The sequence below is a fragment of the Camponotus vicinus genome, unplaced genomic scaffold (assembly GCF_025532165.1).
Source record: "Camponotus vicinus isolate PSW18456_S1 unplaced genomic scaffold, iyCamVici1.0 SCAF_2, whole genome shotgun sequence".
NCBI classification, from domain to species: Eukaryota; Metazoa; Arthropoda; class Insecta; order Hymenoptera; family Formicidae; genus Camponotus; species Camponotus vicinus.
Window position 1 is genome coordinate 12,481,940 of NW_028141956.1, and position 23,512 is coordinate 12,505,451.

Here is a 23,512-nt window from a genome sequence, read left to right on the forward strand (position 1 = left end):
GGTTCTTTTTACAAGATCCGAATAGATATCCTGTTTAATAAGAATTATCGAATCAATGATACATAGACGATATTGCTTGTCGATTTGGCGTTAGAGAGAGATCTTTGTAGTTGGAACATTCGACAGATCCAGGAATACTCTATACACGAATATGGAATAATTCCATACCTCCTAAGCGACAATTGTACCTCGATGTTTACGTTTATAGCGGAGATCGAAAGAGCTCCAGTGGAACTGCCGGCAATGTGATACGCGGCCTCGATTTGCGACTAGAGGCGTAAAACTTTTGGGAATCGACGCGGTGGCACGAGATCGAATTAAATTTCTATTTCCGATCAATTTTAAAATTAAATTTGATCACACACAATATTCTTTATCATACATTATACATACGTAATTACGTTTCCCTTTTTAATATCGCATTAGAATCGACGATCTTAAAATATCTTTAAGTAAAAAGTAGTAGCTTTTACATCAAGAGATCCATTCTTTGTGATCCTTGATCTTAAAGAATTCCTAGACAATTACAATCGATCTAAAGATTCTAAAGTATATCGACATTGGAACTCGTTCCGTCGATCGGTTCCTACTTCGGAGAAACGAGGTGCGAGGTGTCACCTCTTCGTGTACTTAGCGCGAAAATGCGAGTGCGAGAGACAAATATACTTGGGACCACCGTGCAAAGACGTGCAAGGTGTCGTCTTCGAGGCACTCGAACTAATCCGAATAATAGAACGAAGGCGACGAATAAAACTGGCGAGAAATGATACGAGAGCGAGGAGATCGCGTGTAAGGAAAATGTTACACATTTGTAAACTGTAAAGTTATTGGTTTAAATAAGAGAGCAGGGAAAAGAGACGGGACGAGACCAGCTTCTCTCTCTTTTTAGTACCGATTATAATGTCGCTAGATGTATTTACGATACCGTCGTAAAGAAAAGGGAAAACAATTCTCTCCTCGGCGGTATCATTATAACACAAATGCCTGTGTATTTTACTTCTTGGCAAATAATAAACCATCAAATATTGTATGTCGCTCACGACACATTTTTCCTCGGGATCCGTCACATTTTTTTTCAAGTAGATAGTTTATACGAATTTGAATGTCCTCTGAAAAAATTAAATGAACAAATCTATAATTAAATTTACAGAATCAAGAATTCAAATTTAATAATCTATGTTACCAAAGATTCAATCAAAAATCTACGATATCAAGATGTTAAAATCATGAATCTATGCTATCAAGGATTATAAAGAATCAATGGGATAAGATTTTTTTATGAATTCAAATTTCTACATATTTGTAGTATAATAAATCAAATTCCTATAAATCTTCTATCCTTTATGCAATCAAATTATTTAGTTCAATAATGGCAGAAATTAATGTGCATAAAATAATGAATTTAAGCATAAAATGTAGAATTGAGCAAATTTATACGTTGATGTAAATATTTAAAACATTAATTACTTTCTAAAGCGATTTAACTAGGTGCTGCATATACAAGAGATAAACTGCTACTGGCCGATTCGTCTTCAATATCTTTCGATAAATCAAATCGAGACGCGAATTCAGTCCAGCAATTGCGATGAATGGATCCGTCCTCGATACTCAAAATCGATCAGTTTTGAGTCATCAGTTGACAAGCCTCACTATCCGTTAAATATTCACTTTGTATCCGACTATTCTATCGTGGTTGAATACTTGAAATATACGTTTATATATTCACGACACAATGATATAAATCAGAACTTTATTTTACACGTGCTGTAAACAAAATAAACCAGGTATCGTGCAGCACCCATAATACATTAATTATACATATTTTTGAAAATATTGATAATCGGTTAATTGTTATTAAATATTATTAATGAAATACTAGAGTATTTTAATATAATTTTTGATATACTCAAATTATTTTCGGTTTATATGTTAAAGATATTTTATCGCGCATAACAGACGATTTATAAATAAACAATTATCTGTATAAAAATAAAAAATAATGTAATATCTAAGACTAAGATAATCGTATTTTATAATACACATACAAATTTCAAAAATATAAGCTTATTTTTATCAAAATGCGTGACATCTTCAGTTAGATTCCAGTCTCTCGATATGCACCAGCTTAGAAACTCTGTCTATCAGATGTGTCAAATGAGTCTTATAATTTAGCGGAGCCACCGATGAACAGGTATGTCTCACTCTCATTTCATCCTGCAAAATACAGAAAATTGAAAATCAAATATGCTTGTATTAAAATAATTGTCTTACATAATAAAAGTTATCAATGTTATAGAGAAAAAAAATTATTATATAAATTAGAATTAAAAGTAATGAAATACTAATACGATAAAATATTGAATCACTTACCTGAAAAACTTCTGATTTCGCCCTCAAATTGAACATGAATCTCTTGAAGTTTGCGTCGCCGAATTTTTGCATATAGGCTTCATTATCATTCTCTTTTAATTCTCCTAATTCTTGCGCCGACATACCTAATATCTTCTCGGCATCTTCGTTGAAGGCAGTTATCCAGCGACTGCCTGTTGCATCCGCTATACTCATCTATGAAATTATTCATCAAGAAATCATAAAAAAATGAAACAAGTTTTTAAAAATATCAAATATTAAATATTAAAATATATAAAATATTAAATAAAAAGTAATACATACACTTGCTATCAAGCGATATGCAAAATTCGGATAATCTCTATTGCACTTCTCACATCTGAATATTCCGGTAGATTGATCAATTAACTAAAATTGAATAGCATTTTATAATAATTCATGTAAACCTAATTATCTCACATACAATTATAGTATTATCTAATGAGATATTGAGAAAGATGTACAGTTTAGTATACTAAAAAAAAATTAATAAAAGAATTAAGTAATATATATACAGGGTGTTCCCGGGTTAAATGGCCAAACTTAAAATATAAATTTGGGACCTCAAAACAAGCAAAAATTTCCTCTGGAAGTTTACTCGCAAACGCTTCGTTCAAGAGATATCGACTTGTTAAGTTATAGAACCATAGGAATGAATAATATCGAAATAATCTAGGTTTATCTTTTTTATTGCTTTTTTTATTGCGTTACAGTAACCAAAATTTATAATTATTAAATATTTTGTTCAAAATGATAGCCTCCAGCTTGGAGACAAGCATTGCACCTATCGATCACAGAACGAGTGGATGACTGAACTAACAATTACTTGGTACACTGCGCGAAATCGATTCTGTTTGTAAAAAACAGAAGCCTATGAATGACCTTCAATCTTCAAAACAAAGACAAAACAGAAATATTTCGGTATTATTCATTCCTATGGTTCTGTAACTTAACAAGTCGATATCTCTTGAACGAAGCGTTTGCGAGTAAACTTCCAGAGGAAATTTTTGCTTGTTTTGAGATCCCAAATTTATATTTTAAGTTTGGCCATTTAACCCGGGAACACCCTGTATATATATATATATATATATATATATATATATTTTTTTTTTTATTAGGAAATCTTCATTATTTTTTCCATCATTATCTAAATGATATAACAATTATATAAAATTATAATATTATTGAGGAAATTGTTTAAAATTATTTCTTCAAGACATAAAATTCTTTTTTTTAATCTTTTAAAAGGAAGAGGGCCCCTAAGGCCTATATTCCGCCCCCTTGAAATTTTGATCCAAATGATTGAAATCTATTTCCTGACAAAGAAAAAGTATATTTTTAATGATTTTAGGTGAAACGAGGGTGTTTTGGGCAAATTAACCCTTAGATTAGTAGGGGTTTGTTTAAAAAAAGGTCAAAAATATGTTCTGGAAAATAGAGTAGACGCGTATACGCTAAGAGTAGATGACCACTTCTTCACCAACGATTCTTAAACACATGAACCAAAACAAGCACTACACCAAAATACTCATTGAAGGGAAATGTATTTTTCCATTAACGTATATCTTCTAGTACAAATCCTCCAGAGTATTCGAAACTAAAACTTAATTAATTCGATAAATATTTGAGTTGTCAGAATTATTTTTTACAAGAAAAACCACTTCCCCACCGCATTCGAGTCTAACTCACATTCTATAGAAAACATTGCTGGAAACACTCCCGTTCCACTCTATATTATCCTTTTTTAACCAAAAAAAGATTTTACTCGTTTTTAAAATTGAATTTTTGAAATCTGACAACAGATTCGTTATCAGCGACCCCGAAAACCTCCGAGTAACGAGTTTCAAACGAATTACTTGACAATTTGAAAATATTTTCCAGAACATATTTTTGACCTTTTTTTAAACAAACCCCTACTAATCTAAGGGTTAATTTGCCCAAAACACCCTCGTTTCACCTAAAATCATTAAAAATATATTTTTTCTTTGTCAGGAAGTAGATTTCAATCATTTGGATCAAAATTTCAAGGGGGCGGAATATAGGCCTTAGCGGCCCTCTTCCTTTATTTAATTAATTTTGTAACTATATTTTCAGCTTGTGTACAAAATAAATAAAAAGGTATAAAATATCTTAGAGAAAACTAAGAATTTCTACTTTATAATTTTAAGTATGTTTTGCATAACTCACCTTTTTCTTACAACTTTCTACAGGACATGCCTTGTAAATAGAATTTTCCACGCGAATTAAGCATATAGTGGCCATCACTGTATAACTATCTGGGACATTTAGTTTCTCTCCCAACCGTGCTTCGGTTACCTCCTGGAAAGTGTATAATGGCGCATTGAAATCACCACCACCACCTACTCTGGACAATGTTTTAGCATTCTCCGAATGACCGACTGTAGTATACCACCCACGCAATCTGAAATATATGTTGTACTCATATAATATATATACAAATTATAATTATTCTGTACCCTACATCTTATTTTTAAAACTGTCATAAATACAATAATACATACTATCTTGAAAAAATTCAAGAGCATCAATTAAAATAAATATAGTAATTTATATATAATTAACATTAATTAATATTAAAAGTTTTTTACAGAGGTTTAATAAATAAAATTTCCAACTAATAGGAAATAAAACTTTTCTCCTGTTAACTGTGAATATGTAAATTCTATATTAATAAACTCTCTAAATTGAAGGAAAATTCGGAAACGGTATACGATAAATCTAAACAAAATTGGGAAATTGTGATAAGGTAAGTAAATTAAGTTAGCAAAAGATTATAGCTAATAAAGCTATTTTTAAAATGTAAATTATTTTAAAGTACATTTTATAATATTTAAATTTGTATTCATATATATACCTATTTGTAATCATATATATACCTATGTGCTTCTGGTAAATCTGGATCCTTTTCAAGTACGGATGAATTTAAAAGGGACAAATTCTTTCCGCCATTGAACTCTCCAATGCGTGCTCCTTTAATGGCTATGATCGGGTTATTAGAACCATCAAAATCTTCGGCCTGTTTTCCCCAAAGCGTGACGCTTACCTGACATATAAAAAGAAAATTGTTTATTCGTTCATAATAGTAAAATATTGAAATATGCTCATTCAGTAAATTGCTTACCATCACATTGCTGTCGTCGACGATATTGATATCTCTCTTAACAAATTCTTGACCAGTACTTCGCTTTACGGTATGTTGCACATCATTAAATGTTGTAACAACGCCCAAGACGTCTGTTACAAACACAACACACCATTATATATACAATATTACAATTTCCAAATTAATCAATAGTCGTGTATCAATCTTATTTCATAAATTTAGCAGATTATCATTTATTATAATGTATTCTACAAAACTTTTTAATATAAAGTTAAAGTGATTAACATTTAATAATAATGTAAAAAATTTTATATTAAAATATTTATTATGATATTTAAGTAATTTTGGAAAAATACAAAAAAGTTATTGAAACATATATAAACATATATAAACACGAAACTTAAACAATTTATGTGAATTACACAAAAATGATTGAAGGTGTGATTGGAATATTTTCAAAACCGGAATGATTTCCTATAAATATTCTTAAATAAAATTAATAAAAATAACAGAGATAAGATTATTAAATTTAATAAAATGCTACAAGCACATTACCTATTATATCATTTTTCTCCATGTTTTCCACTTGACTTATAGAACAAAAGTTGAATTGCAACGTCGGTATATCTTCAATGTTTTCGTGACATGGCACGATCTCAGTATCATTGGTCATTGTCATCTCATAATCATTTTTTAATGAGTTGAACTGTTTATTCGCTGCCTTCAGCTGACATCGTGAGATATAGTATACATTTCCAATCTGTACAAATAAAGTATTCTGTATAGCTCAATTCTTTGTAAAATTAAAAAAAAAAAAGATTCATCAATTTTAGTGATAAGAATTATGTGTATGTGTGTGTATACCTCTATCATATCATAGAATTTATCGCACATATCTCTAAACGCGGTGCATCGAATCTCGCCGCTCTCATCAATCAGATCCATAGAGAACAATTTACCCTCGCCACGAGAATTGCTCCATGTTCTGATTGCAGATTTATTAGTCACACGAACTTTAATCACCCATCTAAACATAAGCAATTATTGATTTTCTTCTTTGCATATTTTTACATTTATAAATATATTTAAATATTGAATGTTTTTTTTTATCATACTTGTTTTGATAAGGACTTAATGCTGCAATTGGTGTAGTAGATATATCAGAAGAACCATAATTATTTGAATTGCTTCTTTGAGCTGTACCATCTATTACAAACAAACCAGATTTTGTATTTAACAAGTGTCAAGAAAAAATAAAATATACTTTATAAACTATTTATAACTATTCCTTTGAAAATAATTGATATAATAATGATGTAATTACTAGTTTGATAACGTCCAGTAGTTTGTCCATTGGATGTATCAGATGTAGTTGAACTATCAGCTTCTGATCTGCTTTCTATGTTAGTTGGATTCCCTAGTTTACATCCAACTTTGCTGCCAGGAGTTGTCACCTCGATACCCATTATTAGTATCACACGTCTAATAAAATAAATAGAAATATATATTTGATTTTTGTATTATTTACACATTTTAGTATGCAAAATATATAAAATATGCAACAAATACTTTTCTTTGCCACCACTGTTCACCGAAGACAGGTGATAGTTTGAGACTTTGCAGATTGCATATTCAGTCAAAATATTATTTTCTATCAGGTGATTTAATTGAGTAGCCAACATTGTAAACGAGTTCATTTTTCTTCCATCAGAAACGAGTAATCTATATCGATCATTACCAATTGTACCATCTTTATTTGGTAGTTTTTTATAACCCTGTAAAATTAGAATTGATGTTAAGATTAAACTCCATAAAATTACAAAGTTGAAAACTGATCGTGTTTAAAATGTTTTCCTGAATCCTTAAGAATAAAGCTAAGCAGAATGTGCTTCATGAAAGCATAAGTCTCTTGTAAGAACCTAACTACATGATGATTCTTTGGCTCAATATTATACAAAAATAACATTTATATCTTTGAAATATTACAGCTTTTTTGTTCTTTTGTGATTCATGGATAAAAAGTTAAGAAACAAGCCTTGAACCGTCCGTTGTACAATTCAATACTCACCAACATTTGAAATACCGGCTTGTCCACATCTATGCCTTTCATGATTTTCTGAAACGATCAAATGTCACGGTTAGGCAATATTCTACATAATAACGATACACCTCGGACAAACTTACCTCTAACGCTCCTTCCGTTAAGCCGTACGTGTTTGCAGACATCTCGACAATTATTTCTTGATACTGCGTGTCTCTTGCGTTTCTCAATGGCCGAGTATCAACGATATATGCGTATTGCGTATATGCTTCCCGCCTAATAGTCCAACCTTGACGTAATTGACAATTCTGCGTTCAGGGCTTGTTCTTTTTAGCTGCACTACTGCTCTAGTGCAATTAGTTAGAGTGAAAGAAAGTATGTTTGTCTCTTTCTAACTTATTGCACTAGTGCAGCAGTGCAGCTAAAAAGAACAGACCCACAAACTCTCCGCGAAAGGTTCAGTGTCTCTACAGTTTATTCAAAGTTTTTTATTTGACAGCCAATCATGTGAAGCTTGAAGCGTTTAATTGACTAATCAGGTTAAAGAAATCTTTATTTCTTTTATCCTGATTGGTCAAACGCTTCAAAGCATCCAGAGTGTCTTCTCGACCGCAGCCAATGGCTGCGTTCAGCAGAAAAAGCTGCTTTACACTGTTGTAAAATTCGTGAGCCTGATTGGTGTATGCTCTTAATTTTGGCTGAATCTAAGGTCCATATTCTGAATCCTCTTTTATCGATAAAAGTGCCTCTAAAAGTGGCTTATAAGCCTTCTGATTGGCTATAAGCCACTTTTAGAGGCACTTTTATCGATAAAAGAGGATTCAGAATATGGACCTAAGAGTATACACCAATCAGATTCACGAATTTTACAACAGTTGCAAAGCAGCTTTTCCTGCTGAACGCAACCAATGCGACAATATTTGATTGGTTAATCGCTTCGGAATTTTCATTACACATCTCCATGCAAATCCGCCCGAATAAGCCTAATATTACATTTGTCGTACGACAAATTTTTTAAGCTCATTGATTGGCTGCGTTTCTAAAGATTCAAAAAATTATTATCCCGCAGCCAATCAATGTGCTTAAAAAATTTGTCGTACGACAAATTTTTTAAGCCGGGTCTACATTGGTCGTATCGTAAGGTTGTAAGGCCGTAGTCGTAAGAAATTGACCAATCACAGTTGATTATTCTCCTGAACTTCAACTGGGATTGGTCAATTTTTTACGACACGACCTTACAACCTTACGATACGACCAATGTAGACCCGGCTTAATATTAGCCTAAAGAACATTTGCGCGCCGGAAGCCGCACGTGCTGCCTGCCGCCGAGCCGGAAGTCGAGTCGCGAACAGCCGCGTGACGCAATCGTTTCACTCTCGAGCCGAACGCAGCGTTCCCTCCACTTGATTACATTGTTTTCTTGTTTCATCTCTGCGTTTGATCTCCCGTCGACATGAACGGTATTGTAAGGAGCGCGGTACGCACCTCGGCTCTACGCGGCGTGCTCTCGTCGATGACGTCGACGTCGTCGTCGTCGTCGTCTATCGCCGGTCAACCCGTCAGAGCGCTATGGAACATGTGCGAGAGTCGGCGAACCGCCGAAGTCACGCCGCTCGTCTCCTCCTTCAAGTTGCACGACTTCCACGCTCGCAGATGCTACAGCAGATCGCACACGAAAGGTATTGACTCGCTGACGAAGATGTCGTACGAAGGGTCTCGGGAATTCGATCCGACTTTGGGACTGTCGTCCATGTTTACCGCGTTGCGTTGAATAAAAATGTTTAACTTGCAAATGTAAATTTGATCAAGATTGATAAATTATGACTTGAACCGATTAACTACTTATAAAGTCAATTAGAGGCAAATTTGGATTAGTACTTTACACATATCAGAATAAATTCATACTTGTGATTATTGTGATATAATATTTATTTTCTTGTTTTCTCTTTTATAAATTATATATTTATATATTTATTATATATTATACATTTATTATATATTAATTATATACTTATTATATATATTTATTTACTTTATTATAAATTTTGACTAATTTCTTGGATATTTCAAAGCTTGCGTTTTTGGAATTTAAATTTATATTTTATGCACTGTAAAATTTAATTATATTTAATTAAGATTATCAATAAATATATATTTTCTTTAATAGAAATATCTAAATTTTATGTTATACAATGTTCATATATTGATCACTAAAGTATATGGATATACTTTTATTTATTTCCTAATAATTATATTTTTGTTTTATTAGCGGAGAAAGAATTAGTAGAATTTCTTGCCGAGGAAATAGTAGCAGAGAAAAAGGCACAAAAATTAAAGACAATTCCAACGACATTAGATGGATTCGCAGTATCCTTGAATGGTGCGGAGGTTAATCTTGAAAAACAAGATGGCACTGATAAGTAAGATTTTTTACTATATTTGATATATATCTCAGATTTAAGATATAAACTCGTATGACTTATATTATTCCTCCACAGAATTCATATTTCCTTTAATGTGAATCATACGGTAGATGCCGACGCCGAAGCGGATGTTGATCCACGTCAAGATGATGTAGAGCTTGGTGAAATGAAGAGCAAGCCGACATTTACAGTAGATATAATTAGGGGCAATCAAACTTTGGGCTTCACATGTTCCTTTAACAATCAACCTGGCGCGTCAGGCGCTGATGATAGCTACAGTATGTATATCTACTGTAATAATTTTTTTATTCCAAAGTGTTGAGTACAGGATGACCTTTGTCTTGGTTATCTTGATAATTATTCTTTGGTATATAAAAACACTTTCATGTACACATACATTATGTTATGATTTGATATCACTCATGAAATTTTGAAAGTGTAACACTTTAATTCATTATATTTATTTCCTAATTTCTTTGTTTTTTATAACACTATATACTTATATAAATACATATTTTATTACAGATGACATTTTTGGCATTGATGAAATCACATTGTACGAGGGAGAACACAGTGAGAGAGTGTACTCTGTGGCTGGTGAGATCCTTGATGGTGTAAGTATTATTATTCTAACATGAGACATTTATTCTCTAGAATAAGACATTTATATATTAAAATAATTGTTATTAATAATTAAATACATTATAATAATCAATTTTATATAATAAATATCTAATATTGAATCAAGTATCAAATACAAAGCATGACAATTATCTTGATTATAAATCTTTGAACATAATCATAGATATTCTTGTAAAATTAAAAACTAATTAAGGACATAATTTCTTGTATAGGATATGTCAAAATATTGACTTTTCAATTGTTTTAATATCTCATTGATTTGTTTACTTTAATAATACTAATCTTAATATTTGCATAGACATTTATATTGTACATATTCAGTTTTTTATTAATAAAATAAATTAGATAATTGAGTCATTGATAAAGCACTGTTTATTTTGCAGTATCTGTATGATCTACTGATGAACTATCTTGAAGAGAAAGGCATCTCGAACGAGTTTGCAGATAAGCTAATTGACTTAAGCACGTGTTATGAACACACAGCATATGTCAGTTTGTTAGAGGGCTTGTCAAAGTTCACATCGGGAAAATAATTCTAAGATTTTAATGTTAAGATTTTTCTTGCGATCTATGTCATCATAGTTGTACGCTTTATTGTTAATAAACAATGTATTGATGACATTCTAATGAAATAGAAAAATACATTGAAAACATGATAATATGACCGTTATTCTTTTAGAAAAGGAAATAAAATTTCCTGTTACATGAGAGAAACAGTATTATATAAAATTTTAGATATAAATATATATTTCAGGGAATCATAGAATTCTTTGTCTCTTTTTATTCCTTTAGCTTTTGCTCATTTCAACATATACCAAAAGCATATGACTACTCCTTATTCTAGCATCGTGAGATAAGAATGATAAGTTGATCAAAGTTCATTGTACATCTTTATTATTACGTTATTCATAACACATTATCCCATGAATGACTAATTTATTTTATCTCTGGATAATTTCTTAAAGAGGAGGGAAGAGATCTTTTTTCAGAAGTCCTAGAAATATACAAATGTAAGTAAAAAAAGAAGCAATCAAGAGGAGGAAAAAAAGGAGAGAAGAGGGGTTACCGGTTTCAGGATTCGCCGATGAGACGTAATCGCAGCGGGGCGGAAAGATGGACCAAGATGGACGCGATCAGACGCAATTAGGTGAAGGAAAGCTCGCGGAGGCGGCGAGTGACGACGTAGAGAGTCAGCTGAGACGGAGCGGCAGAGTCCCGGATGCCCGTCCACCGTGATCGTCGTCGTCATCGCGCGAGACCTGGCGAGAATGTCGTGCCGCGATCCCGACAATCTTATGGTGAGCACGAACGACGACGACGAGAGGTTCGACTACCTGTTCAAGATCGTGCTGATCGGCGACTGCGGCACGGGCAAGACCTGCGTCGTCCAGCGCTTCAGGTCCGGCACGTTCGTCGAACGTCACGGCAACACCATCGGCGTCGACTTTACCATGAAGACCGTCCTCATAGACGGCAAGAGAATCAAGGTGCGAGACGCTCGCGACGCCAGTTTAACCTCCTCGAATCGTCCTCTGATATAATCTGATATCTGATGAATCATTTGTCACTTGCTAACTTTCAACGGCTTTTTGGCGGGAAGAGAGAACAATTTGGCACAGTAACAAGAACAGAGAACTGTTTTTCACAACTCCACTTTTAAATGCGGGTTTTTTTCTTTTTTTTATTGTTTTAATTTGAAAAAGAAGATTTGGAAGGAAAAAATGTTTTTTTTATAGACAGAAATCTTTGCTATGAATTTTTTTTTAAACAAATCTTGTGCCATTTTATCTTAGATATTTAATTCAATTTTAATGCTTTTAAATTGCCTTTAGCAATTAATTAGCAATATTTTCTTAGAAATGTTAAATTTATTTCTTGCAAGCTTATAATATTCTCTGTAAAATAACTTATCGGTGAAACATCTAATAAATTAGATAAGACAATCTCAATAGATGTTTGTTTTTATTTTGATTGAATTTAATGATGATTGAAGTTTTTGATTTTTTATTATCGACAGCTACAAATTTGGGATACTGCGGGACAAGAAAGATTCCGAACGATAACTCAAAGTTACTATAGATGTGCAAATGGGGTAATTGTAGGTACGTAAACAGATTGTAATATATATAGCTACACAAAATTATATAACTTCCTGATTTAAATGTATTAATCTTTATAAAAAATATCAATTTATACAATTCATTAATTATTTTGTTAAATAATTAACAGAAATATTTTCCTCTTTTTATATGGCTTTTTTTCTGTTATTGAGAAACAAGACACGTGATATCTTTTTAAAAGTGTTTTATGAATATTTTAGTTTACGATATTACAAAGCGATCAACATTTTTAAGTTTGCAACGTTGGGTGGAAGAAGTCCGGAGATATTCGTCGTCACATGTACTATTAGTGTTAGTTGGTATGATCATTTTATATGAATTACAATATATATTGTTATATTGTAATAACATTTCTGTTATTACTCTGTGTATTTCTTGTTTTGCAGGTAACAAGTGCGACTTGGAAAATCTGCGAGAAGTGCAGAAGGCAGAGGCTGAAGCTCTATGCGAATATCTGCCTGAAGTTTTGCACGTAGTGGAAACCTCAGCCAAAGATAATACAAATATAGATTCCATTTTTTTCTATCTGGCATCTGAACTTAAGGTAAATTTATCTTTTATTATATAATTTTGTTATTAATTAAATATACTATCTTTCTTTACTTATTTGTGACTAAATTACACTTTTAGAGACGACACGATAACCGTCAGATTAGCGCGAGCGATGACGATGTAGTGAAACTAGGTGCCGGACGAGATCTGTCTTCTTGTTCAGGCTGTTCAGGCTATAAAATCTTTTGAATCGTTTATATTTCTTTTCCATCGACGCGTACCGTTTTTGGATGACTCAGATATTCATAAACGTTTTAGTAATAAGATAAAAGACAGTCAATGAACGAATGTATTATCTAGTGAGAAATTGTTACAATATAAATTTTTTGCACCCAACTTTACTACTCTCTAAGATTGAAGCCAAAAAATTAGAAATCACAGTATATAAAAGGTTCATAAGGCAATTTTTGGCGATAGTTTGGTACCAAGGTTGTTATTGGTAGAGGCGGAGCTTATTCTGGTACATAACATCATGTACCATGTTTCATTACTTGGTATAGCATGGTATCAACCAGCTAGATACCAAAACTGCTAGCCTCTATCACAAACTACCAAACGCGTGAAAATGTTCTGGTAGAATTTGGTATATTTTGGTTGGTATACCACAGTCACGCCAAAAATCGCCTATTGTTTAAACTTCTTACAAAAATGTTACTGTCTTTTATCTTATTCATAGCTATACATAAGTTAAAATATATCTCCAGAAACTAGAACAATCAATGTCACTCTAATGATATAGAAGAAAATTTATATGCCAAATTTACACAAAAGAAATTCTCCTTTTATTCGAATAGAACGAGCATTGGCTTTTCTAGTCTGAAAGATACAAATCTCATATTAAAGATATCATTTTTAAAATAGGATAGCTCATTTTTTTACTCTAAAAGCTCATAGTTCCAGAAAGAGCATGTTTGTAGTATATTTTTATATTCGTTTTAACAAACACAGGTACAAATTTATATACACGCACGTACATATTGATACTTTACAAATATTGTGACAACCTGAAGAGATCCTTAACATCCTTGTGCCTTAAAAATTCGTAGTAAATGTCACATGTTCTCTCATAACGAGCGCACAGATATAAGCGAAGTGCAATCGAGAATATCACGGGAGATTGAAATTGTTAATAGCATAATTCAATTCTTTCCTTTTTCTTTATTTATTTAATTTATTTATTTGCATGAATGTTACGGCGAATGCGAAGGTTTAGCTTCTCGATCGCCAAGCACCCATTCGAATTACAAGGTTGTAAATATTTATCTTTAGTCATACATTCTCAACGCGCGTTTCACGCCGAGAAGTAGTTGTCTCGTTCTCAGCCTTTGATCAATTTAAATGATTGCACTCGCCGCTAGCGCATTGAGAATGCAAATATAGAACGTGTCTTGCGACTAGACAGACGCGATTGTGTTATTTATGAACGAACAAAATATAACGAATCTCTATAACAGCACTTAAATACAAATCACTGTAATGTATATTTTTTAAAATACTTATATTGCACATAAGTATACATGCATACGTGCGTATTATAATACTCATTGGGAGTCAGAATCATTATTTTATATATCAAAGTAAAATGCGTCAAAAAGTAATATACGTAATCCGGGAGGACGTAAATCTCTATTGCCTTATGCGCAAATGTTGCCAAAACGTACGAAAAGTGTTCTCACAATTTAAGATCTTTGTTAATTTGCATAAATGTGTAGACATATCTCTCTCATTGTATATCTTTCATATAACATAAAAATATTTCCTTGAAACAGAAGCAATCTCATCTTCCATTGCACTATCAATTAGGTAGAATTATCACTTGAATTATATGCGAAAACAGAAAATAATGTGAGATATAAATTTATACCATTTGAATATTATAATTCTGCGCTGAAATATAATTATATATAATATAGATATATATAAAATACAAAGTAAAGTGGTGTAAAGAGAATTGTCATAAAATAATTAAATTTTTTGTATTATATATAAATACAATTGGAAAATATATTTTTCGCTAAAAAAGATACTCATGATATGCAGTGTAATGATAATAGCTTTGTTGTGATTTTGATGACGGACTTTATTATATTGCGTTTGATACATCGGAAATATCATATATTGTTAAAATTCTATAATTTGTAATAAATAAATTGTTTTTGTACTTGTCGCAAGTCTTTTAGAAATTAATCGCTGTCAACCAATCAATTGGCTTCAGCTTTGTTACACATTAATAAACATTGTGCGATTGATCTTACACAAAATTTACGCATTATTTATACTATTTTATACATAACGATAATTTTTTCGATAAATTGCATGTTAAAATTGATATTTGATCGCAATGAGCCGAGATTCTCTAACTGTCGATTTCTACGAGATATTTTTTAAGCAGAGAATTAGTTTATTTTTTTATTATACTATTTATTTATATGTTAATTCTCATTTCAGTCTCAATTCCTTTATTGCATTCGGGATAATTATCAATAAGTATCACTCGGTTGATAGGAAAATGTACATTAATAATTCAAAAAATGGCTTTATTTCAAAATTGTTTATTTCAGTGTAAACGAACATGCTGACTAGCATATACGTATGTAAATGACATTATAAGGCCATACATCATAAATTGTAAATATAAGGCCATATGCGTACGCATCATATAAACTCTCAGTATACAGAATACTAACTATAATAATATTTATTTGGTTTTATTGCGTAAACATAACACTTTATTGCAGATTCAACAGACGTATAAATTAAAAAAAGTAAAACGAGGTAGAGAAGACATAATTCAACCTGACATATTCGTTTGTATACTTGAAGAGATTGATCGCACATTGAAAAACATGCAAACTGATATATAAATATATAAATCTGGGGAAAATTAATTTTCCTTTAATAAATTATTATATATATATATATATATATATACACATGTATATTTTATTATTTAATAAAAATTAAATTGTCTATAGTTAATCTGCTTCTGTTGCAGTTGTACAATATAAAGAATCTTAAATATCATAATGTCAGTAAGTATCAAAGGTGAAATAACATCTCAGCTTATATATCGTATATTTTTAAAACGAGCTGCAAGTAGCACACAAGTACACGAATGTATAAAAAATTCCTCTATTTTTTCTCTATTATATATAACAGTCTGTATAAGGCACTTTGCGCAATGCTGCTTCCTATGTCACAATGCAATTATGCCATTGATAAAAAAAAAATAGTTATATAAATATCAACAAACTATAACATGATAGATAAGCTTCGGCGAATTATATATTATATTTAAAAGCATATTCGCGTAATTGACGATGTAAGGAACAACTGACGTTGCGTAAAAGTTACACTGTGTAAATTAGTGAACAAGATACGCAGATAATTTTGTTCATCAAAATATTTTTCATTAAAATTACATAAAGGGGAGCGTCTAAGAAATTTTTCTATTTATGTTTTGTTCGATGCGATGTATATGTATATATATATGACTACAATTCACGTCACTCTTAATCGGGTTCAATAACATGTAAGGCAATTCGTAGCCAATCATAGTCATTTTATTCTTTAGAGAAATGGTTGTGATAGATCAGTTTTAAAAGTACGAATGTTACGTAGTCCGTACTTGAACCCGATTAAAGGTGACGTGAATCATAGTTTATATAATCTGATTTACATATATATAACAAGCTCTGCGTTATTTATATTCTTAAATAATATTACAAGATCGATTGCTATTTGAGTCATTGCGTTTAGGAATTGTATTAAATAATTCGCAATAATTGGATTCGCATTTTAATGTGCGGCAAAGTATATATTAATAATATTAATATATATATATATATATATATATATATATATATAACATTAATATATATATATATATATATATATATATATATATATATATATATATATATATATATAATAAACAAGAAAAAGATCAGGAAGACTCAGATTGGATGAATTTTTGATAGGGCATTTCTGACACATCCGACAATATGATAAAATTGTTGCAACAGCAATTGAAGCTTGTGTCAAACAAAACCTTGTGCCTTTTATTTGATATACTTTTGTTAGAAGAAAATATATATATAATATTATATATATATATTTTTTTTACTATAAATAACCCTAAACCTTCTAAATTATAGCCCGTTTTCATACTCTCTTATAAGTCCTCCTGTATTTTTCGTCCACCTGGGTCAAGTAATACGTTCCTGGGAACATGTCGTCTATACTACTCTCCGGGGTGAATGGCACAACGTGACAATTATGTTCCCTCGCCGCCAACACCCTGGTATAGTCCGCCGGGGAGACGCGGTGACGTCCTTCCAATTGCGGCTTGACGTAAGAGAGAGCGGCGATGATCTTGGACAGGCCGGAACCGTCCCGCGTGTCCCTCGTCACCGTCAACGAGTACATGCTGGAGCAGAGACCCGAGCCGTAGGAGAACACGCCGATCTTGTTACCGGCCAATTCACTTATCGGCTTCGATAAGAGTAACGACACTAAACCGGAGTAGACCGACGGGGTGTACATATTTCCGACCTGATTCGCCAACAACAAGCTGGGCCGGGTCTTTCGCTCAAAGTCCGCCTTGCTCAGTTGCATGAAGACCTTCTCGACGTCCCGGTCGAAGTAGGTGTCCTCGAGTTTGCTGGCGTGGAAGCTCGCCGCGTCCTTGTAGCGGTCGCCGAGCCGATCCTTGGGCGTGTTGAGGAAATCGACAAAGGCCAGCCGGGCGAAGGACTTCTGCACGAGTTTGCAGTAGGGCGAGTGGAAGAGGAACGCGTCGAAGCTGGCCAACGTCACGGGCTCGCTGACGGGGTCCCTCTCCCTGACCTTGTCGCAATACAGCTGATAACAGCTGTCAAGGGCGCTCAAGTAACACTTAATCGACAGCTTGCCGTCCACGGTTGGGTACTCGGAGCGCAAATCCGGCTTGTAGAAGTCGTACGCGTGCCGCATGCAGGACGCGCGGAGGCCGCGGTCGAACACGAGCGGCGCGTCCGGACCCACCAGGATGGCGATCGCGCCCGCGCCGCCAGTAGGCCTGGCGCTGCCCGCCTCGTACACGGCGTTGTCGGCCGCGACGACCAGGGCGAGCCTGCCGTCCCAGGCGCTGCTCTCCACCCAGGCGACGGCGTTGAAGAGGGCGGCGGTGCCGCCGTAGCAGGCGTTGGTGGTGTCGGCGCCCTCGACGTCGGTGCAGCCGTGCGGCTCGAACAGCTGCATCAGCACGGACTTGACTGACTTACTCTTGTCGATGATAGTCTCGGTGCCCACCTCGAGTCTACCGATGTCCCGGGGCTCGATCCCGTGACGCTCCAGCAGCCGGTGCGACACCGTCAGGCACAGCGAGTTGATGTCCTCGCGGTCGTCGCAGAAACCCATCCGCGACTGGCCGAGACCGACCGTGTACTTGCCCGCGGAAACGCCGTCGTGCGCCTCCAGCTCCGTTTGCTCCACGTACTGCGCCGGGAAGTACACTTCCAGCGCCCGGATACCGACGTCCTTCGGCCACATTTCGGTTGGACCCACGGGTTGAAGATTATCGGGAGCGGTCAAACGCCTGTTTCCCTCACGAGAGGAGGTTTATGTAATCACCTGAAAGGGCGAGTGCCTGTCGAGAGGACGACCTGAATTAATCGTTGGGCTCTACGTCCGCGACACGCGAATTTCAAGCGGAGTCGAATCAGAATTCCTGCGTTCCGAATCGCACATACGTACGTATATACGCTCCTCGACGCTCCTAAGCGTCTCGTCAACTGGCCGAGTCGTCGGTTGGTACGAGGCGATACACACAGGCGCGCGCGCGCGCGCGCAAACGCGTCGTATTCAGGTTAGAAGTGAAACTCTGAGCTCGGTGAAAACTCCGGTCGTTCGCCGCTGCCGTCGTCGGGTGACTTTCGATTGCGTGCTTTGGAGTCTTCCGTCCCGTTAGGTCGATCGGCCGGTCGGTCAGCGCGTCGCTCGCGTCTCTAGTCACGTGGTCCACGCGACACGCGTCAGCGTCGACGGCTCAGCTGTCGTGAGCGAATGCGTCCGCGGCGCGCTCGCGCCGCGTCTTATCGTCAGTTGTGTCAAAAGTGTAGGGGGGGAGAGGGAAGAGCAAAGAGGGGGCGAGGAGGGAAAGGGGGCGAAAGAAGGGCAAGGTTCACCGATGCTAGATTCATTCGTCGAATTTGCATGACAATCCGTGCGTCTTGTTACGTCGAGAACTCGCTAATAATTGAAACGGATGTGCACAATAGACGACGATGATGCGCCGAGATTCGCGTGACTTCTGAATTGGACGGTCCGCATGTTCACACGCGCAGAAACATGTATACGTTGTGTATCTCCCGACGTTATTTCGACGCGACGAGCAGATTAGACTGGATCAACGGGGTCATTGGGTCGTGACGAATAATGCCACGTCATCTCCCGTCGTAATCATTTTAAATTAAGACATTGGAAGGGAAAAAATCATGTAAACTTTTTTCCTTCGCGCAAAATGTCCCTCGAGATGAGTTGGATTTTTTTTCTTATTTTTCTTTATGTCACATTGTATTCGATGTTCGCCATTAATGTGGATTAATAAAATGTGCCAAATCTTTCCCTTTTTATTATCTTGCATTAGTAAGTGTCAATTTCCCCAAAGGATTCCTGTGAAATAGTTCCAATTGAAATTTATAGATTTTTATTAATCCCCGAACAGATAGTTTTTTAAATGAACTATTAGCCGCTCAATTTCAAATAACTTCCCAGATAGCAAGTACACGTTATTTTGACGTTCCACTGGTCATTTCCGGTCATATGTCGTTAAAATGACTGATTTGTTACATGACTTTATATTGACGTCTTGATATAACATTATTTTGACGTCATATTTCAGTCATGAACTGACGATTATTTTATTATTAATGTGATTAGTTAGTACATCGATCTCATAAAAAAGTTTTTTTAAATTTTTTATACATGACTTTCGCGATTAGACTTTAACAATTTTTCTATAAAATATTAGCAATATCAATCGAGTGTAATTAAAGTGCCAAAAAATATATTTTTTATAATAATATATTTTTAGAAATATATTTTTAAATAAATATTTTTAAATAAATAATATATTTTTAAAAATATATTTTTTATAATTTTTTTATAATACAGTTGATTGACAAAATATATTTCTATAAAACGCAGGCAACGGAAGACATTATTTATTGAAATTTTATATGATATTAGAAATAAATTTTTTTATTTATGTTTAAATAAAATAACAAATATACCCAGCTAGCAGACACATGTCAAAATGACGTTAGAAATTGGTCAGAGAATAACCAAAAATGACGTTATGTAATGACGTTAAAATGACCTAAAAAAGACGGACTAATGTCACAGACCGATGACATTTCAAAACGTTTAAAAAACGTGATTCCGTGACGTTTTTTTGACTTTTTTTTAGTGACGTTTTAATGACATTTTAATAACGTGATGGATTAAAAAAAAAATGAGAAACCACAAAATTACATATAAAATTATAATATTTTATTATAAATATTATCATAAAATACATTCGGTATCATTATTATTTTCTATTTTTTGCAGCTTTTTGTTTGCTCTATCTAAATCATCTAAAAAAATATAATAAATATTAATAAAACGTATAAGTAATTAAAAATTAATTTTAAAAAGCATGTAAATATTAAAAAGAAAACTAGCAAAAATTTTATAACAAACCATGTTTAAAAAGTATTCGTTTTATTCACACAATTCCCACTTCTCTTCATCTGGTATTTCGGATTTTAGTAAAGCTTTATTTATTCTGCAACCTGATTTGTAGGGGGGTCACCAAACTTTATTTTGAGCTGTTAATAGCCAAGAACTATGGGCTATACCCATTACAGGATCATCGTCATTAGTTATAAATTCAACTGCAATAAATGTCATAGCTAATAATAAAATAAAAAAATTTAATAATTAGCATTTGTTGTAAAAATATGTAATAGGTTAAATAATTATTAAAGCAAAAGATATAAACAAAAAAAAACACAAAACTCAGAAATGTTATATTGATTCAAAATTGATCTAACAAAATAAGCAAATTTATATGAAAATAAATATATGAAAATATTGATTCTATTCCAGGTAACAAGCATACGTCATTTTGATGTCACTTTGCTACTTGGATGTTAAAGGGTTGACCTCATCCCAGATAGCGCAAAATGGAGGGCATTCTAGATATTTTATGTATTTATAGCTTCAGAATATCTTAAAACTTTTAATAGCAGGCCTATTCTGTAACTTTTCAATGCTTGCGTTATAATTATATATAACGCAATGATTTACTAGGTTTACTAGGATCAATGATATTATACATTTTCTAGTAAATCATGCGTTATAATTATAACGCAAGCGTTAAAAAGTTACAGAATAAGCCTGCAAGACATGAAAATATATTTAAGATCCCAGAATGTTCTATATGCTATTTTAGGTTAGGCGGTTTTTGCTACATAAATGCGGTAGTATTTTTATGAAAAACTTACCTTCAAAGTTTTAACTATTTACACAAACTATCACAAATTTTTATTATTTATTTAAAAAACACTATAGAACAATGTGATGGGATAGAAAGAAAAGCAAAATAAAATGACCTAGCAGAACTGCCGCCAACAGAGCCGGCACGTAAAATGCTTTGTGTGTCGTAGCTCCGCTATATGTCCTAAAAGCTGCGCATGCGTTTTAAAATAAAAATAGTACGTCTTTATAACGTCACATTTTGTACGTTTTTAAGACGTTACAAAAGATACGTCTTTATAACGTCTTTATAACGTCACATTTTGTATGTTTTTAAGACGTTCCCTGGCGAAAATAAGAAACTTTATAAAGCGTTAACAACCGTTGAGTGAGGGTTTTCTGAGAGTTTATATGCTTTTCAAACTTTGTAAGAGCACTTACATAACGCTGTTGGGTTTTGAATGCTTATCAAACGCTGCAGTGTTGCAATTTTTGTTCTACAAACTCTTTATATAATGTTACATGAAAGTTTTGCAATGCTGAGGTAACATTTTTCAGAGTACGTTCAGTAAACGTTGATACATCTTCGTGTACAGAGTTTACTCAGACTTTTCAAACGTTTACGATTACGCTATAACGTACAAACGTCTTTTAAACGCTAAAGTGTTGCAATTTTTGTTCTACAAACTCTTTACTAATCGTTTTTAAACTCTCGACGAACTTCCACAAACGTTCATGTAAACGCCAAACAAACGTCTCATTTTTGCCAGGGTTACAAAAAAGACGTTTTATTTTAGGTTTTATTTTGTCATTTGACGTCATTGGACCAGTAATGACCAGTTTTTGACATCATTTTGACGTGGGATTGCTAGCTGGGATAAAACTTGTGACCTACAATTATTTTGAATCCGTTCCCAAAATGTCATTTCTCACTGGATATGAATATCAAATACGAGAATTCATGAACAAGATATCGTAAATTGAATTTTTCGATAAATTCAATTTGTTTCCACAAGGAAAATGTAGTTTGTGCTGGAGACCAACCACGACCTGTTCAGCGCCCATCCACCATTAATTGGCATAATAGGGATGTTATTATTAATTAAAAGGATCTTGAAGGCTGTGGTCACTCTATAGCGTTGTTTTTACGGAAGACCAGTCGGAAACCAGCATGCAACACACGAATACCTCTACCGACACTTGGTCGACAGCCAAACATCTAAGGACTCCACCTCTCTGGCAATTAGCATTGCATCCATTGAGCGAGATTCCAATATCGCTCTGGACTTGGAATCGTATATCTATATATATTAAATACACTAGGTGTGAGATCTGAATAGCTCAATAGTTTAGAGCAGTTATCCGGAAAGTGAAAGACTCGAGTTCGATTCCTAAGGCACTTGCGCCTTACAATTTAGCCCGCAAATATTGTTTTCTAGCAATTATTTGTTGGGCTGAAAAGTGTGTGAATGCTCTAAACACATGATATGCCTCGATGCCGTTACCAGGAATGGATTCTGCCGCTTATTGACATCTGACCTCCTCTCTCACGTATGTACATCCCTATCTTTACTAGGAAATGCATTCGTGATGTTAAATGTCATCCCTATCATCACAATCATCCAGCATACGATCTTCTAACGAGGAAAATAATATTCGATACAACAAGACATAAAGGATGAGCTTATGATAGTTAGCTGGTTCCTTATCACCACAATAT

The 23,512-nt window shown here is 33.9% G+C and overlaps 4 protein-coding genes and 2 long non-coding RNA genes across 7 annotated transcripts; 3 read left to right on the top strand and 3 right to left on the bottom strand.

Moving 5' to 3' along the window:
- Nucleotides 1-1,721: 1,721 nt before the first annotated feature.
- On the bottom strand, nucleotides 1,722-7,909 carry Rpa-70 (replication protein A 70). Its single transcript, XM_083092480.1, has 13 exons — nucleotides 7,697-7,909; nucleotides 7,581-7,628; nucleotides 7,082-7,287; nucleotides 6,837-6,994; nucleotides 6,628-6,718; nucleotides 6,377-6,539; nucleotides 6,068-6,272; nucleotides 5,531-5,643; nucleotides 5,286-5,452; nucleotides 4,576-4,810; nucleotides 2,674-2,757; nucleotides 2,371-2,565; nucleotides 1,722-2,214 (listed from the first exon to the last, which is right to left on the bottom strand). The coding sequence occupies exons 1-13, from the start codon at nucleotides 7,736-7,738 to the stop codon at nucleotides 2,092-2,094; spliced, it is 1,830 nt and encodes a 609-aa protein (XP_082948606.1). The 5' UTR covers nucleotides 7,739-7,909; the 3' UTR covers nucleotides 1,722-2,091.
- A 969-nt stretch (nucleotides 7,910-8,878) lies between these two features.
- P32 (complement C1q binding protein P32) lies at nucleotides 8,879-11,384 on the top strand. The gene is made up of 5 exons (XM_083092507.1): nucleotides 8,879-9,232; nucleotides 9,823-9,973; nucleotides 10,052-10,254; nucleotides 10,502-10,590; nucleotides 11,002-11,384. The coding sequence occupies exons 1-5, from the start codon at nucleotides 9,007-9,009 to the stop codon at nucleotides 11,149-11,151; spliced, it is 819 nt and encodes a 272-aa protein (XP_082948633.1). The 5' UTR covers nucleotides 8,879-9,006; the 3' UTR covers nucleotides 11,152-11,384.
- Nucleotides 11,385-11,589: 205 nt separating this feature from the next.
- Nucleotides 11,590-15,456, top strand: Rab19 (RAS oncogene family member Rab19). Its single transcript, XM_083092512.1, has 5 exons — nucleotides 11,590-12,105; nucleotides 12,636-12,720; nucleotides 12,939-13,037; nucleotides 13,125-13,282; nucleotides 13,369-15,456. The coding sequence occupies exons 1-5, from the start codon at nucleotides 11,887-11,889 to the stop codon at nucleotides 13,477-13,479; spliced, it is 672 nt and encodes a 223-aa protein (XP_082948638.1). The 5' UTR covers nucleotides 11,590-11,886; the 3' UTR covers nucleotides 13,480-15,456.
- Nucleotides 15,457-17,207: 1,751 nt separating this feature from the next.
- On the bottom strand, nucleotides 17,208-20,182 carry Hmgs (hydroxymethylglutaryl-CoA synthase). Of its 2 annotated transcripts, none has more exons than XM_083092493.1 (2): nucleotides 19,027-20,182; nucleotides 17,208-18,903 (listed from the first exon to the last, which is right to left on the bottom strand). In XM_083092493.1, exon 2 carries the CDS (start codon nucleotides 18,820-18,822, stop codon nucleotides 17,455-17,457), a length of 1,368 nt encoding a protein of 455 aa, XP_082948619.1. In that variant the 5' UTR covers nucleotides 18,823-18,903; nucleotides 19,027-20,182; the 3' UTR covers nucleotides 17,208-17,454. The 2 variants fall into 2 exon arrangements, with proteins under 2 accessions (XP_082948619.1, XP_082948617.1); XM_083092491.1 differs by having other exon boundaries at nucleotides 17,209-18,919; nucleotides 19,027-20,178.
- LOC145967535 (uncharacterized) lies at nucleotides 17,210-22,875 on the top strand. Its single transcript, XR_014437449.1, has 3 exons — nucleotides 17,210-19,022; nucleotides 21,424-21,525; nucleotides 22,590-22,875. It is a non-coding gene; the product is annotated as an uncharacterized LOC145967535 (long non-coding RNA).
- On the bottom strand, nucleotides 20,802-21,980 carry LOC145967531 (uncharacterized). Its single transcript, XR_014437442.1, has 4 exons — nucleotides 21,822-21,980; nucleotides 21,437-21,512; nucleotides 21,016-21,209; nucleotides 20,802-20,909 (listed from the first exon to the last, which is right to left on the bottom strand). It is a non-coding gene; the product is annotated as an uncharacterized LOC145967531 (long non-coding RNA).
- Nucleotides 22,876-23,512: the final 637 nt, after the last annotated feature.

Excerpts from the sequence above, each read along its gene's own strand:
- Rpa-70 (XM_083092480.1), bottom strand. The coding sequence starts at position 7,738 with ATGTCTGCAAACACGTACGGCTTAACGGAAGGAGCGTTAGAG. Across the intron at positions 6,995-7,081 it reads AACAGTGGTGGCAAAGAAAA|ACGTGTGATACTAATAATGG; the intron begins GTATTTGTTGCA and ends TTATTTTATTAG. Across the intron at positions 5,453-5,530 it reads TCGACGACAGCAATGTGATG|GTAAGCGTCACGCTTTGGGG; the intron begins GTAAGCAATTTA and ends TTTATATGTCAG.
- P32 (XM_083092507.1), top strand. The coding sequence starts at position 9,007 with ATGAACGGTATTGTAAGGAGCGCGGTACGCACCTCGGCTCTACGCGGC. Across the intron at positions 9,233-9,822 it reads CAGCAGATCGCACACGAAAG|CGGAGAAAGAATTAGTAGAA; the intron begins GTATTGACTCGC and ends TTGTTTTATTAG. Across the intron at positions 9,974-10,051 it reads AAACAAGATGGCACTGATAA|AATTCATATTTCCTTTAATG; the intron begins GTAAGATTTTTT and ends ATTCCTCCACAG.
- Rab19 (XM_083092512.1), top strand. The coding sequence starts at position 11,887 with ATGTCGTGCCGCGATCCCGACAATCTTATGGTGAGCACGAACGACGAC. Across the intron at positions 12,106-12,635 it reads TAGACGGCAAGAGAATCAAG|CTACAAATTTGGGATACTGC; the intron begins GTGCGAGACGCT and ends TATTATCGACAG. Across the intron at positions 12,721-12,938 it reads TGCAAATGGGGTAATTGTAG|TTTACGATATTACAAAGCGA; the intron begins GTACGTAAACAG and ends TGAATATTTTAG.
- Hmgs (XM_083092493.1), bottom strand. The coding sequence starts at position 18,822 with ATGTGGCCGAAGGACGTCGGTATCCGGGCGCTGGAAGTGTACTTCCCG.